Below are 16836 nucleotides of genomic sequence, written 5' to 3'. Positions count from 1 at the left end.
GGTTGGATTTTCATTTTCCAGCCTTTATGTTCAACAGAGATCTTAGATTTTGTTAAATTTGTTAAATTTTTGTTAAATTTGTTAAATTCAAGTCTAGATGGGGTGGGATATGTCCCTGAGAAGTGGGATAAGCCTCAGGCTTCGTTTGCTGATGATTAAGCCATGTCCTAGGAGTCTCACAGCGTGAAATTTTTCCTAGTTCCTGAGGATGACAGAATGGACAGGCATCATGAGGGTGGAGCCAAGCATCCAGTTTTTAGGGAGTTCGTTTTGTTTTTTTTTTTAAACAATGCTATTGCATTCTTTTTTGAAAAGAGATTATAAATCTCATTTTATAAAATAAAAGTCCACTTGTGGTCCCAAAATAATTACCTTTTTTGATCTCTTTCCAAATGTGGATATTTGTTGATGCTTAACCTATCTGTGTTATAGCCATGTACATTGACACATCTGTAATCCCAGTGACTCAGGAGACCGAGGCAGGAGGATTGCAAGTCTGAGGGTAGCCTTAACAACTCAGTAAAAACCTGTTTTAAAATTAAAAAGTCTCAGGCAGTAGCAGAGCACCTGCTTAGCATGCACGAGTAAGTTGCAGAATCTAACATTTTACTGTTAAATACCTCAACATACATCTCCTAAGAATAAAATCTTCAACAGAAGTAAAATACCATTATTGCTCTTAAGAAAACTAATAGTAGCCAGGAATAATGATGCACACCTATAATCCCAGCAGCTTGGGCGGCTGAAACAGGAGGATAACAAGTTCAAAGCCAGCCTCAGCGAAAGGGAAGCACTAAGCAACTCAGTGAGACCCTGCCTCTAAATAAAATACAAAATAGGGCTGGGGATATGGCTCAGTGGTTGAGAGCCCCTGAGTTCAAACCCCAGTACCACCCAAAAAAGAAAACTAATAGTAATTCCTTGATAACTTCTAATATAGATGATTCAAAATAAATTTTCCTTGTCACCAGATGTCTTCAGTAGTTTTTGTTTTTTCCCAATCCAGGATCCAGTTAGGTTTTATGTAATTCATTTGACCTTTTTTGGGTTTTGAAGTCACTTAGAAGACAAAGGAAATTGTGAGTATGTTAAACCCTGTAGAATAGAAATGCCATGGAACTTCTCAGGGCAGGGTCTGTTACATACCAATAGGTAAAACCTTGTTTGGGAGTCAGGAAATTTTTCCCTCAAATGAAATATGACATAGCCCAGCAGATTAAAGAGAACACTGACACTACTCTGTGGGTAGGGACTGAAGTCTGTACTTTTCTTTTCTCCTGAGCCACTCTGGAGACTACTACCCATGGCCACGTTGTATCTTCCTAAAACCAGCAGGGTTGCAACAAGCTTTTGTGCCACTGGATTCTCTGATTTGAGAATTTTTTTCTTTATCTCTTTGGCCACAGTAGCCAGCTATAGTCTGTACCATGTCTCCCTGCAAACTGATATTTGGCCTGGCTTTTAGCCTCTGGATTAGAAGCGTTGCTTTTGTTGCAGCTTGGTGACAGCTGGCTCTGTTCCTCATTTCAGTGGCGGGATCATTGGATGCAATGTGTGTACTTCCTGCCACAAGAGGAACCTATTGTACAGGGCACAACCCACTGCCTGGTAGCCCACCATGATGACTACTGTGTATGGTACAGCCTTCAGAAGACCAGGTAGGCCTACAGGTTGTGGAGGTAGAGGACTGGGCTTGTAGACTGCATATTGATGTAAATTCCTCATGAAGAGACCCTATAGAGATGTGAGTGTGCAGCTTTGTTTCTAAACAGAATAAAAACAAAGGTTTGTGGCTGTGTCAGAGACCATTTGTGTATACTCAGAAGAGGCTTTCATGTTTTGCTAGAGTCCATTTAATCCTATTTTATATAAAAAGTCTGCAATCAGAGGGCCCTGTAACCTCCAGTGCCTACTCAAGAGCCATTGTTCAGACTCATACCCTATAGAGAGACCCTTAGGGCCCAGGTCAAATTCCACTGGGCAGGTTCCTATGCCGTGCCTACTCACTCTCTGGCATCTAGCAGGTTGTGTTCATCACCTGTCTATGTTCATTTTCTGGTTTAGCCCTGAAGAAAATGGGAGAGTCCACCAAATGCGCCCTGTCTGTGACTGCCAAGCTCACCTGCTCTGGAATCGACCTCGATTTGGAGAGATCAATGATCAGGATAGAACTGATCAGTATGCCCAGGCATTGAGGACTGTGAGTGTCTGACCCTTTGGTTCCCATAGACTCCAGCATTCTGCTTATGATTTACTAATCTTGTTTTCTGTGTTCCCTCATCTGTAAGGGGCTTCTGCTGGCTCCATCTGGGGTGGGTACTAGAAAGCCAGAGAACTTACTCTGGACTTCCAAAGGACTTGCTGTCTGTTCCTGTGAGAGTTCCTCTGAGAACAACAAGTTCTCCCCAGCCCATATCTGTCCTGCTGAACACCTTTGCTTTTGTGGCCACCAGCCATCAGTGTGGGTGAACCCAGTGACATTAGCCACCCATCTTTTCATCTGTTGCTCCTTTCTAAAATCTTCTAAAATGTGAATTTGACCATGGAACTTCCTGTACTGAAAACCTATGTTGCTGCTGCCTATAGAGGGCACTTAGACTAGGGACCCCAGGTGGAATTTAAAGGGGACCTCTTGGACCCCTTGAAGTTATATACAGAAATCCATGTGCATGGGTACACATGCATGCCTTTTTCAGTGAAAGAAAGGATCCAAGCTGTCCTAAATTCCTCAGCAAGGAATCTGATCTATAGAGGTACCTCTGCCTTTTGGGAGTCACTTGAGAACACATGGGTCAGATCGAGAAGAAACTTATCATTGAAGACTGGAGGTGACTTCCTGCCAGTGGGACAGGCCTTCAGTCAGGTCTGCTAGGTGGGTTGAGGAGCATCTTTCCAGGCAGTGGGCACAAATGGGGAGATGTAAGCAAAGGTGGGGGCTGGTTACTGCATAGACCCTGGAGACAGACATGACAGCATGGGGACCCAAGAGGATCCAACTTAGCAGTGGGGAAAATGGAATGAGATCAATTTTATTATCAGCCCTTGTACATGGGATTGGGAAAAGGGAAGCCTTTCTCTCATGTTGCCAGCAGGAATCTCCTAAGAAACTAAGAAAACTTTGTTCTCAGTGTTCTTTTCCTGCAGGTGCTGGCCCCAGACAGCATTTGCCTGTGTGTCAGTGATGGCAGTCTGCTCTCCATGCTGGCCTATTACCTCGGGGCAGAGCAGGTACTGGACATGTGTCTTTCTGTTGGCTTCCTAAGGTTGAATCTTTCCTCTTTCTCTTTTTAATTTCATTTATTTTTATTTACTTTTCTTTTTTGTTTTGCTGTTTTTCATTATTAAAAGTTCATTGAGTTAGGGCATTGTGTGATTCATATACACAATTCTGTAATCAAAGCTCTTTGCAAGTGCAGGTGTGTAGAGTGTGGTTGGTTTAGGAGCTGAGGGATTTTCCTGAAAGTCAGGCTGTAACAACTGCCATGAAAATGCAGCTCAGAGTTCTGAGTTGGCCAGCTTGCCAGGGTCAGTGCCCAAAGTAGGTGCTGTCCCAGGTAGGTGGTCAATACAGAGTTATTTGAGTGAGGTCTTCTTCCCTGGAATAGTTTTGTCATGTTTTCATCTTGGATTTCCTCCTCTGCTAGTGCATCTCTGGTAACTCATAGCTGTTCTCTCTAGGTATTTACAATTGAGAGTTCAGCAGCTTCCCATAAACTGATGAAAAAAGTAAGTTATGATTGTTGTTACTGAATTAACAAGGGGACCTTTGGGGTTTTCTTTCCTGAGTATTGGATGGGTCTTTGCAGCAACATTGGTACCAAAGAGATGAGAGAGAAGTAGTTGCTGCATTGAGATCCTTTTTGTGTGTGTGGCCAGAGAGCTGGCCTGGACATTTTCTGAGATTACCATCAAAGTAGAAGCAAACATTTGGACTCTGCTTTGGGGTTTGTGGATGAAGAAGTTTAGGCTTTTTTCCTCACTTCACATAAAACTAAGAAAACTAAAATCCCTTCAGCTCTACAACTGAGTGATTTGTGCTCAGGGAGTAACTGCCTTTACCTTGACTAGAGATGCCATTTCTCTCCCTGGCAGTGATTGATTTCCTTTCCAAAGGATAACCTGCCTTCACCAGAACTGCAAGCCTGGTGCTGGATCCTGCCATGTGCCTGTAAGAAAAATGTCTGTTGCTAGCACAGAGTTTGCTCATGACCTCATCCTTGGTCTGTAGGAGGCCTCTTGAGAGGGCCTCACAAAATAAATAAAAGAGTTGTCTTCCAGAGACATTTGGCCAGAAAACTCAAAGCAGAGAAGACAACTTGAAGAAGTGCTTTTTTGTTTTTAATTTTTGCCATGCTGGGGATTGAACCCAGGGCCTCACACCAGGCAAGTGCTCTACCACTGAGCTACACCCCAGACTGAGTTTTTTTGTTGTTGTTGTCATTGTTTTCTTTTCCTGGACCAAAATAGTATTTATATTTGTTTTCTTTCTAATTATATTTGTTTTCTTTCTAAGATCTTCAAGGCTAACCACTTGGAAAATAAAATTAATATCATTGAGAAACGGCCTGAGTTACTAACGACTGCAGACTTGGAGGGTAAGAAGGTGAGGAACAGAAACTGCGGTCACACTGGGGCCCTGTAAGGTTGGATAGCACAACACTGAGATAGCTGCAGCTCTACCCTGTCCTGTGGGCCTCATGGTGTCCCCCATGTAGCTTACCAGCTGAGACCTGCCACTGTGAAGGGCATGGTGGGTATTTGTACAGAGGCCCCACAAGTACACAACTGCACTCCTCAGGTGAGGACAGTGCAGCCTGCAGGGGTTAAAGGAGCAGAGTGTTTCTGTCTTTCTCTTGATAGCACTCTCCTCTTCCCTTCTTCTTGCTCCTGTCCTCCCACTGTAATTCTTCTAGCTCCTGGAGCTGCTACCACCAGGAGCCTCAGGGTTACTAAATATGGTCTGTCTTTAGGCTGTGGCCCTTGGGCCCATGTTACCTGATGGACCTCCTCTTTACTTTTAAGAGACCACTTGTCCCGGTTTTTCTTTGCTCTTACCTTCTGGCTGCTCATTCTTAGTCTCCTTCATGGTTGTCTCTCTTCACTTTGATCCTCACTTCATGCTCTTTTCCATACTCAGTCTGTCCCTTTATCCCTTCTTGCCCCCTCTGCTGCATCTCTTCTCCAGGTAATGACATCCTTTCCCATATGTGAACCCAGTAACCCTGAAAGTCAGTCTTCACTGTGGGTAGGCTCTTTATCTTTTTTGGATTCAAATCTCTTATGTCTTGACTGCCAACCCACAAGCTTTCCTTGAATATCCCGTAAGCTGAATTCATCCAAAGCATAACCTATCATCCTTTGTCTTTTCTGCCAACCTTTCTTCTTGATAACAGCTTTATTGAGATGTAATTGACATACTATAAAACTAACCCATTTTGAAGTATGCAATTTAATGGTTTTTAGTAAATGTGGAGAGTTTATACAGCTGTCACCCAGTCCAGTTTTAGAATATTTCTCCCCAGATCCTCTGGATCCTGTTGGGATTACAGGTGTATGCCACTACACCTAGCTAAAAATTATGTTCAATTTTTTTAAGAAACTGATAAAGCTGTTGTCTAAAGTGGCTACACCATGTGTTCCCCTTAGTGTCTTCACCAATACTTGGTATTATTTCTTTTTTAGTATAATCATTTTAATGGATGTGCAGTGACAGTGCAATTTTAATTTATCTTTTCATGTGTTTATTATCTGTTTATATATTTGGTGAAATGTCTGTTCATGTTTCTTGCCCATTTTACTATCATGCCTTTTTATTTCTTGTTTTATATTTTTTAATATCCCTGAAGGGGATGCACTGTTTGTGGAGGTGCTGCAATACCAGGTTGATGTGTGGTATAGACAGAGCAAGATCCTATTCCATCTCCCTGCTCCAAAAATCCATTTACTGTATTGTCCTATAAGAACAGATACTACACTTGATCTTAGCTAAAAGGCTAAGAAGCGATCATCATGCCTTTTTAAAAATAATAGTTTTATTAAGATATAATTCACTTGCTATATAGTTAATTCACAGTGTGCAATTCATTGATTTCAGTATATTCTTAAGGTTGTGGAACTATCACCACATCAACTTTAGAATATTTTTGTACCCTAAAAGACTCTGTTTCCATTATTGGTCATTCCTCATTTGCCCCCAGTCTTCCCAGCACTAGGCAACTACTTTCCCTTTGAATGTGCCACTTATACATTTCTTGTAAATGGAATCATACAGTATAAAAGATCATCCGTGTTCTGGCAGGGGCTGTAGCTCAGTGGCAGAGCGCTTGCATAACGTGTGAGGGACTGGGTTCGAGCTTTAGTACCACATAAAAATAAACAAAGGCATTCTGTCCATCTATAACAGCATACTGAGGCACACAAAAATAAAATAAAAAAGATCATCCATGTTGTACCTAAATATGAATCTCATCTTTTTGTTGCTGAGTAAGCTACTATTATATGGATATACCACATTTTATTTATCCATTTATCAGTTAATAGACATTAGTGCTGTTTGTACTTTTTGGCTGTTGTGACTAGTGCTGCTATGAACATCCAGATACAAATTGCCCTTTCTTCCCCTATAGATGAGGGTTTAGAAGATAATTAAATATGTAAACCATTTGTGTGACACACTAGCCAGATTGCATGTCCTTACTGAATCAAAGTGATAAGAGCAGGCATTTATGCCTTTTTTCCTGCTGTTGGGTGCAGAGGAAAGAGGCAGTCAGGTACCCAGGGCCAACCCTGTTCTGGTATCAGTGTTTGCTACTGAGTGTAACCTGATGCCTGTTCTGAGGGCCCCCAACCTGGAGAGTCTCATTGGCCTCTGCACATGCTGCTTCTCCCTTTCTGCACACCTGCCTCCTGACCTGGATATTGCAACACCCACCCAAGTCACCTCCTGTCCTCAGCTCCATCTACAGACCTCTCCCCACAATACTTTATGCTCCTCAGAAGGATCTTTTAAAATACAATCCTTATTTCAAATTCCTGGTTAAAACTTTTGGTGATCCCTCATGCCTCTAGGGCAAGTTCTGGGCCCCCTTAACTGGTCATCAATTGCCTCTGGGTGATCTGTCTTCTGTCCATGTCTTGGCCCCCCCCCCTTACCATCCTGCCATCTATCCTGTCCTGAGGAGCTCCTTGAAGGCCTTGTTACCTCTTGGGCTCTTGCTTGGCCTCTGCCTCTCCCTTTGCCTGGAATCTCTCTCCCCTTCCTTGATTTTCTGACTCCTGGTCATGCATTTGTTTGTTTACTCAGCAAATGTTTACTGAACATCTGCTCCTGCCAGGCCTCATGCTGTGGATCTCATGTGATACTTGAACCTAGTGGGGGCAGCAGAGTTCAAGCAGCACTGATCAACTGTGGTACAGCTTTGAGTGAGGATTGGCAGGATGCCATTCTGGAAGCTCTTTCTGGTGCTGTTACCTCTGAAGCCCCTGTATGCAAGCACCTACCCCTTCCTTGCTTTTGTCAGATGAGGACAGTATCCACCTTGTCTCCATCACTCTCTACTCTGGGCTCCTGAGGGCAGGACTCATATCTTTCTCATATTTGTGTCTTCAGGCAGGTACAGACCTGGTGTAGCTATTCACTGACTGAGTGAATGAATGAACAGCCCGTTACTTCCAAGTTTCTGTGAAACTGGTGACCTGCCCTTTACTTGTCGGCACTTTTGATACCAGGGACCTGCTTCTGCTCTGTTTCCCAGGTCTCCCTCCTTCTGGGTGAGCCCTTCTTCACCACCAGCCTGCTGCCGTGGCACAACCTGTACTTCTGGTATGTCCGGACCGATGTGGACCAGCACCTAAAGCCTGGTGCTGTGGTGATGCCCCAGGCTGCCTCACTGCACGCTATGGTCGTGGAGTTCAGGGTAGGCAACCCAGAGAGCTTTGCAAAAAAACAAAAGCAGGAGAAGGGTGGGGAATCTGATTTTTTGCAGAGACCTTGGGTGCAGATGGAACAACTTAGGCCTTGATGACTTGGGCTTTTCTTTTCATATCAGTGCACCACAGGGCTGAATAGGAGAAGCTTGCCATTTTAGAAAGCAGTAATTTGACATATGAAATGGAAATGGCTGTGTGTTGTCATTTCACAATTGTGGCTTATCAGAATAATTAAAAAATATAAATTAAGTGTTTCAGAAGACAAGCTGTGCGGCTTGCTCTGCTCTCATTAAGAGCGGAGACTCGGTTGTTAAAGCATTCTGAGATGGGGAGTCAGCTTCTTTATGCAAGAAGAAATTGAAAAGCTTCATTTTAATTTTCTCATCAAAGCAGAACCACAGTTGCAGTCATTTTGGGAAAGGCATTTTTTATTAAAAGGATTTTGAAATGCTTTTAACCTGAAATGTAGAATGAATAGCGTTTGATGTTTCTTTTATAAGAATAGCTCTGTCTGTTGGTAGCTTTGTGGTCCATCACTTAATTTCTGGACATTTCTTCTGTATTTTTTACCTGATAAAATTTTCAGGTGAATTCTGCTTCTCATGGCCAAAGAAGAGCTATAGAGAAGGATGCATATCCCTAGGTTATATGTACCAAGAAGCAGAGGACAGAGATGGAATATCAGAGTGGACCTTTTCCTTGCCATCATTCTTGTGTTTTGCTTACGGCACTGAGCCTTGGAGAATTGCTTTATTTGGAGAGTTAAAAAAAAAAAAAATCCCAGGGTAGTCTGGACAGGAAGTGCCAAACTGTAGCCCGGTAGCACTGACTGGTTGTTCCATAGAGGAAAGAATGTAGTATCATAGAAGTTTACAGATTCCCAGTCGAGTCTTAACTGAAACTGCCCTGGCTCTTTGGTCTCTTTGTCCCTTCAGGCTTGGGAAATCTGTCCCAAGTGTGCAACAGGAACAGTAAGATTTGCCTCTGGTTTTGCTGGCCTCTTGACCCTTCTGTTCTTGTCATCACATTTCTCTGTGGCTCTGGTTAGCTATAGACAGGTCTGTACTTTGCTCACAGGACCTGTGGCGGATCCGGAGCCCCTGTGGTGACTGTGAAGGCTTTGACGTGCACATCATGGATGACATGATTAAGGTAAGTATGGCACTGTCCAACTCATCCTTTCCACATGGCCCCAGTCCTGGCTTGGGTGGCAGAGGAGTGTGCAGAGAGCTTTTCTCTTTCGGGCAGAAGTCACATGTGCTGCCTGTTCTTGGCCCTGTGCTACAACCTCTGATTCAGAATCTTGAGCCAGGGTCTATATGTACATCACCACACCATTGAAACTGTTCCTACTAATGTCAACAGCTTATTTCTGTTGGGGCAGTCTTCCTGCAAGGCAGTTGGGTAACTTGTGGCATTTTCATTTGGGGGTTACTTTCTAGGGGAGAACGCTTGAGCATGGGGAGCATGTGCAAGGAGGTCCATCCTGCAGTGTTGTGAAGTGTAGCCCTGTGGTGTGTATGTTGTACTTTTGTACTTTCCCAGTGCAGTGTATGGTAGATGTTGGCAACACCCTGAATGTCCAACAGTGGTGGGTGACCACCAGGGTCTGTGTCCCCTACAACCCAGGGCAGTCATGACAACCACAGTGGTTTGTGTCTCTGTGAAGTTTGATCTGAAGAGTTGTGACATGTTTACACATCCACACAAGGATGTCATGGTCCTATTTTTATGATTAAAAAATTCACATATACGTACAGGGAGAAGAAGGTGAAATAGTGGGCACTGCTGTGTTAGCTGTGCAATCAGAGAGTGGAGACCTTTGTGCTTATCTTTCAGTTAACATTTTTGTATGTGAACATGGATTGCTGTATAAACATATTTTAAGCAAATAAATCCTGTGGGTATTTTCTATTTATATCTCACCTTCCCTTCCCTAGAAGTCTACTGATTATCCATGCTTCTAGAAATTTCCTTTTTAATAAATCTCCTTTGTGCCAAGAAACTGCATACATAATCTCTGGATCCCTCTGCTGTCTCTGGTTACTCCTGAGATTCTTTCCTAAGCACCCACCACCCTGCCTATCATCTGAAGTGTCACATATTCTGTGTCTTGCTTTGGTCCCTGCTCCTGATTCTGCCTACCTGTGCTGTCCCCTGTCCCCTTTGTAGCTGATAAGACTCTGCCACTCTGGTGTCTGGTCAGTATCTGCCTCCCTCCCCACCTTCTCTGATTAGAATTTTTTTTTTTTTTAGTATTTATTTTTTAGTTATCAGTGGGCACAACATCTTTGTTTGTATGTGGTGCTGAGGATTGAACCCGGGCCGCATACATGTCAGGCGAGCGCGCTACCGCTTGAGCCACATCCCCAGCCCTCTGATTAGAATTTAACCTTTATTTTTTATTTGTTTTTTATGTGGGGCTAAGGATCAAACCCAGTGCCTCACCTATGCTAAGCAAGTGCTCTACCACTGAGCTGCAACTCCAGCCTAGTGTCTGCGTCTCTCTCCTGCATGCAGACCAGATAGCTGAGAGTGGCAGACATCTCCATTAGACTTGTGCTGCCCCAGCCCCAGTGCATCTGCCCTTCTGCCCTCAGCCCAGCGCCTTCCAGTGCTCCTACCTAAGACCTGGCATCTCTTCAGGGACATCTTCCTTCCCAACTTGCAGTTGGTTGTCTGATTCCCAGGGAGCCTCCAATCCAGTTTTTTCCCCGTACTGCTGTAGATTCTGTCAGGGCCCCTTTGGGTTTACAGCCTCCTGCCGCTCCTGCTTCCTCTGCCTGGAGCCCATGTAGATCCTGAAGCTGGCCATGTTCCCTCTCTGGGAAAGGCCTGTCCCCAAGCCCTCCAAAGTAACCTGGGGCTGCTCCTGCCTCCTTTCCCTGCTTGGTTCTTGTTCAGCCATCCCCTCTCCCGACCATGCTCCTATTTGAGTTATCTCCTCCAGACAGTTTCCCTGTCCCACTTCTGCCCACCCCAGCACCATTCCCACCCAGATGCCAATGCTTTCTCAGGGACTGGGCCTGCTTGCTTACGTGTTCATTTCTCCCCATTCCCAGCCTCTGAGCCTCCTGTCATTGATCTCACAGTTTTAGTGGTCAGTATCAGTGAACAGGTAAGTGTCTAAGCACCAGATGTTTCACCAACATAGACATTTGGTCCACAGAATAGCTCAAGAGTAGGCATTGTCCTCACAGGTAAAAGGGTAGAAAGTGAGGCTTAGAGAATTGAAGTGAGCCAGGCAGTGAGTGGGCAGGGAAGGGAGAGCGAGAAGCGAACTGACCAGGTGCCTGGTGATGTTCTGTGAGAACATGCTGCTCCATGTGACTGCAGTTTTCCTCAGGGGCTATAGAGTTGAGGGGGTCCCTGGCATGAATCCTGGAGAGTCCCTGTGGCTCTAAGCTCAGCTCTACAGATACCTGCCCCTCCCCATTTCCTTCTCTCAGTCTGCCCTGGATTTCCGAGAGAGCAAGGAGGCAGAGCCCCACCCGCTGTGGGAATACCCTTGCCGCAGCCTCTCAGAACCCCAGAGGCTCCTGACCTTTGATTTTCGGCAGCCCGTTCCCCAGCAGCCTGTGTGTGCTGAGGGCTCCATGGAGCTGAGGAGGTGAGTGGAGACTCTGGGAGGGTGTTGGGGTGGAGGAAGTAGGGGCTGCTTTCCCTCTAGCAGTTACTGCCCATATAGCAAAGTACAGCTTGCCTGGGAGACACTTTTGGCCCGTGGCATGTCCTCATCTCATCCTTGCCCTTCTTGCATGTATGGTGGGTCCCACAGCCTCAGGGAGGAGGACTCCAAGTGGGCCTTCCTCATACCTCTATCTGAGCTCCCCTGCGGGATCAACTACAGAGAAATGGGAGCTTGGTTACTATGGTTACCCACTGGACTGTTTTCCTGAACTCTCCTGGGATTAAAACAGGTTAGGATTGGTGAGAGCTGCTTGCTGTGAGCCTGAGAGACCCTACCCAGCTCCAGTTTCCTTCATGTAGAAGAGTGCCTCCTAATACTTGCGGAAGCCCTGAGATAGAGCTCCCAGGGCTCTGTGCACCAGGTGACAGCACAGGAAGGCAGGACTGATGCCTGGCTGTCTTCCAGTGTATCTGGGAGGAGCCTGGCTCTATACCACTGGTCCTCTGCCTGTAGGGGCTGACCTGCAGCACACAGCTCTGCCCTGCTGTGATTCTGAGTGCTTGGCTAGGTACAAGGAATGAAGGGGAATCTGAGCTGCGGCTGCTCTTGCTATGCTTTTTATGTGTGGCCTTTATTTAGGTGGGGTGTGGAGAGTTAAGAGCACCGAACTGGATGGGATGGGAATGGTAAAGACCAGGCATTTCAGGAAAGCAGAGGGGAGCCTGGCCTGTACTCCCCCATTTCTGTGTGACTCTCTGTTTGACCCATCACTACAGGCCTGGGAGAAGTCATGGGATTGTCCTATGGATGGAATACCACCTGACACCAGACAGCACTGTTAGCACTGGCCTTCTGGAGCCTGTCGAAGACAAGGTAGTGCCGTGTGCACCAAACCCAGAGTGTGCTGACCCCCCCTTGTGCTCTGGGTATTCCTGTTCTGTGTTCTTAAAGCCAGATAGCTACTCAGTGGTCACCTGGCCCCCTAAGCAGATTTGTTTTTTTTCCCCACTGCAAGCTTCTGGGCTGGAGGCTGACCAGGAAGGTGGTTCTGGTGCCAGGGACCTTCTCCATCTCTTGATGCTCTTCCTACAGGGGAACTGTTGCTGGAACCCCCACTGCAAGCAGGGCGTGTACTTTCTCAACCCCACACTGGATCCTAGAGTGCCGCTGCTGGGCAGCCCTCGGGCAGTCACCTATACTGTGGAGTTTCACCCCAACACTGGAGATATCACCATGGAGTTCAAACTTACAGACATACCAGATTGACCCCTACTCATTGAAATAAAGTGGTCTTAAGGCTGTGGGCTCTGAATGGGTTGTGGCTTTTGCGTGGAAGGGAGGTTGAAGGTGCTTGTCCTTGGCACAGCTCCAGACACAACAGGCAGTATGGGCCAGTGATTGATTTGAAGCCATGGAAAGGCCAGAGAAGCTACACTGTTTGTGGTCCTGAGCACTCAGAAGGTTCTGGCGCAGTGATGTCTCCTGCCCTACCTACAATGGCATAGAGGCACAGGGCCCTCTTAGCCAGGCACTGCTCCTAGTGCAGCCTGCCTAGCCTGTCTGCTTTCTGGGGTTTCCAGGTCCCTGCCCATCTGGCTTCATTAGGAGAGCCTTCAAGGAGTGGAGATGCTGAGCTGAGCTGTGGCTGGGCTCCTGGGGCTTGAAGATCCTGGTGGAATCAAGGTTGAGAGGACTGGGTTCTGGCCCTTTCTGCACTGGATAGTTGCATGAAGTTATATCCATAGGTACCTGGGCATCTGGCTTCAGTACATATCGGCAGATGGCCTGCCAATCCCCAAGACCCATACCAGAGAAGAGACTATCTCAAAGCAGCCCTGGGAAATCAGCCATCAGGAAGAGGAGCCAGGAAGTGCAGCCCTTTCCCATGTGCCCCTTTGTATCTATTGGAATGCCTCTGCCACCCCCTCAAAAGTGGAGCAGATGGAGTGTGTATGGTACAGATCACCCCAGCTCTGCTTCAGCAGGGACAGCCAGCAGTGCCTGCGGAGGCTTTCCCCACACACTCAGCATGCCCTTTAGCTCTTGACCTTTAGTTCTCAAAGAAAGTGGGAGACATCCAAGAGAACTCAGATGACCTGGGGACCTGGCATTTGGAAGCAGACTTGAGTTGTGTCCCCATAGTCATCTCTCCTTGCCCCAGGCTGCCCAATCCCCAGGTCTGGAGCCTGCAGGGTCTGCTTCAGCTTGTCACTCAAATAAGTACAGAACACCAGCCTTGAACCTCACAGTTTTATTTTCTCCTCATTCTCCATCCTTCCTTTCAGCACCATAAAGGAAAAAAACCACCTCTCTTTTCAAAATATTTTATCAGGTGTAAAGATTGTTTTTCTTCTAGGGAAGAATCGTCTGGATATATAGTTGATAATGTTTTTACCAAAACCTTAGGTGTCTTACCATATAAAACCCCTAATGTCCCATGAGGATACAATACAGAAAAAAATACAGAAATTAAAAAAGTTTTTTTTCTTCTTTTTAAAACAGTATTTCTAAATCTCAGCAAGTTAATACAATAGTTAAAAAGCATCAAGGTTAATATTCATACCTAAAACACAAGGTGGTTTTGGACAAATGAAAATGAACGTTTCCTTCCTAAGCTGTTCCCACCTGCCTCATAGCTTCCCTTGAGATCTGGGTGACCCCTGTGACCACCTGCTCCCAGGCCTTAGATGCCACAGAATCTGAGATCTTGGCAATGTTTTTTGTTTCTTTTTTAAAAAAAAATCGAAGTGGAAAAGCCTGGCTGTCACAAGCCCTGAGAGACCACAGGCATTCTGCCATGAAATGGCTGGCAGGTGGTCTGAGCTTCAGCACTGAGGGAGGTGTGAGGGGATCAGGGAGGCAGGATGTCCCTCCTCTGGATGTCAGGACCTAAGCAGAGAGAGGCCACCTTGGGATGACAGAAAATGACCGAGGCACAGGGCGGTGTGACTTGCCTAAGGCCGCCCTGGGAGTTGGGAGGGAGAAAAGCATGTGGCCCTGACTCCACACTGCCCTCACCCTCAGGGACATAAACTGCTGGAGTCTGGTTTAGGGGCCTAACCTTGGCTGGGCTGCTCTCCCTGTGTGCACAGCAGCTTAGGTCCTGGGGTTGGCCCTGCCCAGGCAAACCTTGCATGTGTATTTGGCTGCTCCCAAGAGTGGAGGACCTTCCACTCCATAAAGCCTCAGCAAGGCCCTGGGAGGCCAGGCCCTTGCAGGGTAGGGGCAGGGCAGAGAGCCTAGGCAGAACTGCCCTTGCATGAGCAGTTGCTCCCTGGCTCTGGGCTTGCAGGGATGGGACAGGAGGCCTGGGTAGGGGAAGTTCTTCCCAGACCAGGTGGTCAAGCAGATCGAGTGTCACTGTGGATGGATGTCCCAGCGCCAAGCTGCCCAGGCTCTGCAGGAATCTTCCTCCCCAGCACAGGGCCTGGCATCTGGCTGGCTGTTTGCCCCTTCTAGGCCTCTCTTGCTGCTCAGCGGGTGACAAGGCACAGCTTCAGTGCACCAGCACCAGGAAGTCCAGACAGCAGGGTCCTGGTGCTGCCCCCAGCCTTGCCAGGCAAAGCTGGCTACAAGATCAGGGAACTTCAAGACCAGTGGGAATTTTCTTAAACAGTCCCTCAGGTTGGAGCCTGGCACCTTGAAACAGAAGCCTTCCTGTGTGACTGGGGAACGGCCCCTGCTGTCTAAAGGCAGGTGGCAAGAGGCAGTGCTTCTGTGGGGCCTGAGCAGCTACAGGCCTCCTCCCCAGGCCCAAGGCAGATGGGGGACAGTGGGCTGCTGGCCAGCTCTGCTGTACCAAGCCTGGGGTTGACCCTGGTTGCACAATGGCAGAGTGGCTTGTGTATGCCTGGATGCCAGCCAGTACAACTCCCTTCCCCAAGCCAGCAGTGGCCTGACCACCCTAGCCTGCACACCAGTGAGGAACAGGTTGCTCTCCACACCTTGGCCTCCTGCCCCTCGATCCAGGGTGCCGCAGAGCCATGACATTGGCTGGGGGCACTGTAGTGGATGGGCCTGGGCCTGGGAGGTCAGAGCTGCAACCCCCCTGGGGGGCAGGCAGGCTTTTCCTGAGCTCAGCCGCATGTGGATAGGGAAAGTCCCCAGGGAAGGATTGGTCCCGAACCAGAGAGGTGTCTGGAGGGAAGCAAGGGGCTGCAGAAGAAAGAAGAGGACATGTTGGCTTTGATAGAAGAGAAGAAGCTACAAATCTGTCATTTTCAAAAGCAGGCCCCCACCCCTGTATGCTGTTGAGTCCCCTTTCTGTAAAAAAAAAAAAAAAAGTGATGCCCTCTTGGATTTCTACTTATGGCTCCATAACACAGATTGGAGACTCCTGGAGGAGGCACCTGGTGGCCGGAGCCAGCTGGACCCTGGTGTCTGGGCTGGGGAAGGGACCCTGTATTGGGAAGAGCAAAGTTCTACCTAGCAACGTGCAGACCCTTTAAAGTGAAGGGTGATTTTGTTTTAACTTTTTATGTTTTCTTTTTAAAATGTAATCGCCCTTGAATGCAAAACCCTGGGAAAAGCCCTGGGCTGGCTAGTAAGGACACAGCCCTCACGTCCCGCAGCACAGTCGGCTGGTGGTGGAAGGCTGGTGGCCGTGCCCAGGAAGTGCTTCTTTGGCTGGTTCTGATTGTGTTTGGAGTTTGGCCTTGGGTGAGGCCTGAGCAGGGGGTCTGGGTGGCTACAGTGTGGCATGTGGCATGCGGGCAGTGTGCATGCGAGGGTGCAGGCATGCGAGACAACATGGGCAGCAGACAAAAGTAATGAACCCTGGACGAAGCTTGAGAAGAGATACAGAGAGTACATAACCCAGTCCTCCTACTAACCCTCGGCTCACAAACTAAGTTGTGCTGTAGATCTGTAGAAAATCATGTTTGGAAAGAATGGCACTGGTTAGGCAGCCAGGGGCTCCCAGACTGGCCTAAGTCCTCTGTCCTTGGAGGGGCCCAGAGGCACAGAGCAGCGCTGCTTCCAGGCTCCCCAGGGACTGACGGGGGCTCCTTCCCTGTCCCCTACCCTCTTCCCCCCAGCACTGGGCACTCAATGGAGGGGACATGGCCCAGGGATGGGCTACGGCTCAAAGGGCTGACAGAGGCCCTGCTGCTCCAGATGCCGGCAAGTTAGCTGGTCTACGCCTCCTCCTCCCCTGAAGACACCATCAGCCGCATGGCCACCGGAAGGTGGTCCGTCAGGCCAGACAGTTGAGTGATAAAACTGAATTCTTCCACTTCCTGAGTTGGGGGGAGGGAGAGAGGAAGCATTCTGATTAG

General features: G+C 47.4%; 2 protein-coding genes and 1 pseudogene across 8 annotated transcripts in view; 1 reads left to right on the top strand and 2 right to left on the bottom strand.

Moving 5' to 3' along the window:
• Prmt7 (protein arginine methyltransferase 7) overlaps positions 1-16836 on the top strand; it is a 50724-nt gene that overhangs the window by 24425 nt on the left and 9463 nt on the right. For 3 of the 4 annotated variants that reach the window (XM_015496163.2, XM_015496162.2, XM_048792542.1), the window contains exons 9-18: positions 1531-1658; positions 2065-2200; positions 3145-3228; positions 3679-3726; positions 4514-4603; positions 7755-7916; positions 9007-9081; positions 11379-11539; positions 12337-12433; positions 12653-12872. In XM_015496163.2, coding sequence (XP_015351649.1) covers positions 1531-1658; positions 2065-2200; positions 3145-3228; positions 3679-3726; positions 4514-4603; positions 7755-7916; positions 9007-9081; positions 11379-11539; positions 12337-12433; positions 12653-12826 — 1155 coding nt within the window. In that variant the 3' untranslated portion in view covers positions 12827-12872. Of the gene's footprint in view, positions 1-1530; positions 1659-2064; positions 2201-3144; positions 3229-3678; positions 3727-4513; positions 4604-7754; positions 7917-9006; positions 9082-11378; positions 11540-12336; positions 12434-12652; positions 12873-16836 lie in introns of those variants that run through there. The other variant, XM_048792543.1, reaches the window with a different exon arrangement.
• On the bottom strand, positions 5845-6005 carry LOC125613179 (annotated as a pseudogene).
• The window catches only part of Smpd3 (sphingomyelin phosphodiesterase 3), an 83180-nt gene continuing 80638 nt past the window's right edge, over positions 14295-16836 (bottom strand). For all 4 annotated transcript variants that reach the window (XM_048792544.1, XM_048792545.1, XM_015496161.2 and 1 more), the window contains one exon: positions 14295-16797. In XM_048792544.1, coding sequence (XP_048648501.1) covers positions 16696-16797 — 102 coding nt within the window. In that variant the 3' untranslated portion in view covers positions 14295-16695. The remainder of the gene's footprint in view (positions 16798-16836) is intronic.

This window comes from Marmota marmota, unplaced genomic scaffold (genome assembly GCF_001458135.2).
Source record: "Marmota marmota marmota unplaced genomic scaffold, marMar, whole genome shotgun sequence".
Lineage (NCBI taxonomy): Eukaryota > Metazoa > Chordata > Mammalia > Rodentia > Sciuridae > Marmota > Marmota marmota.
This window is presented reverse-complemented; position numbering and strand designations above follow the sequence as displayed.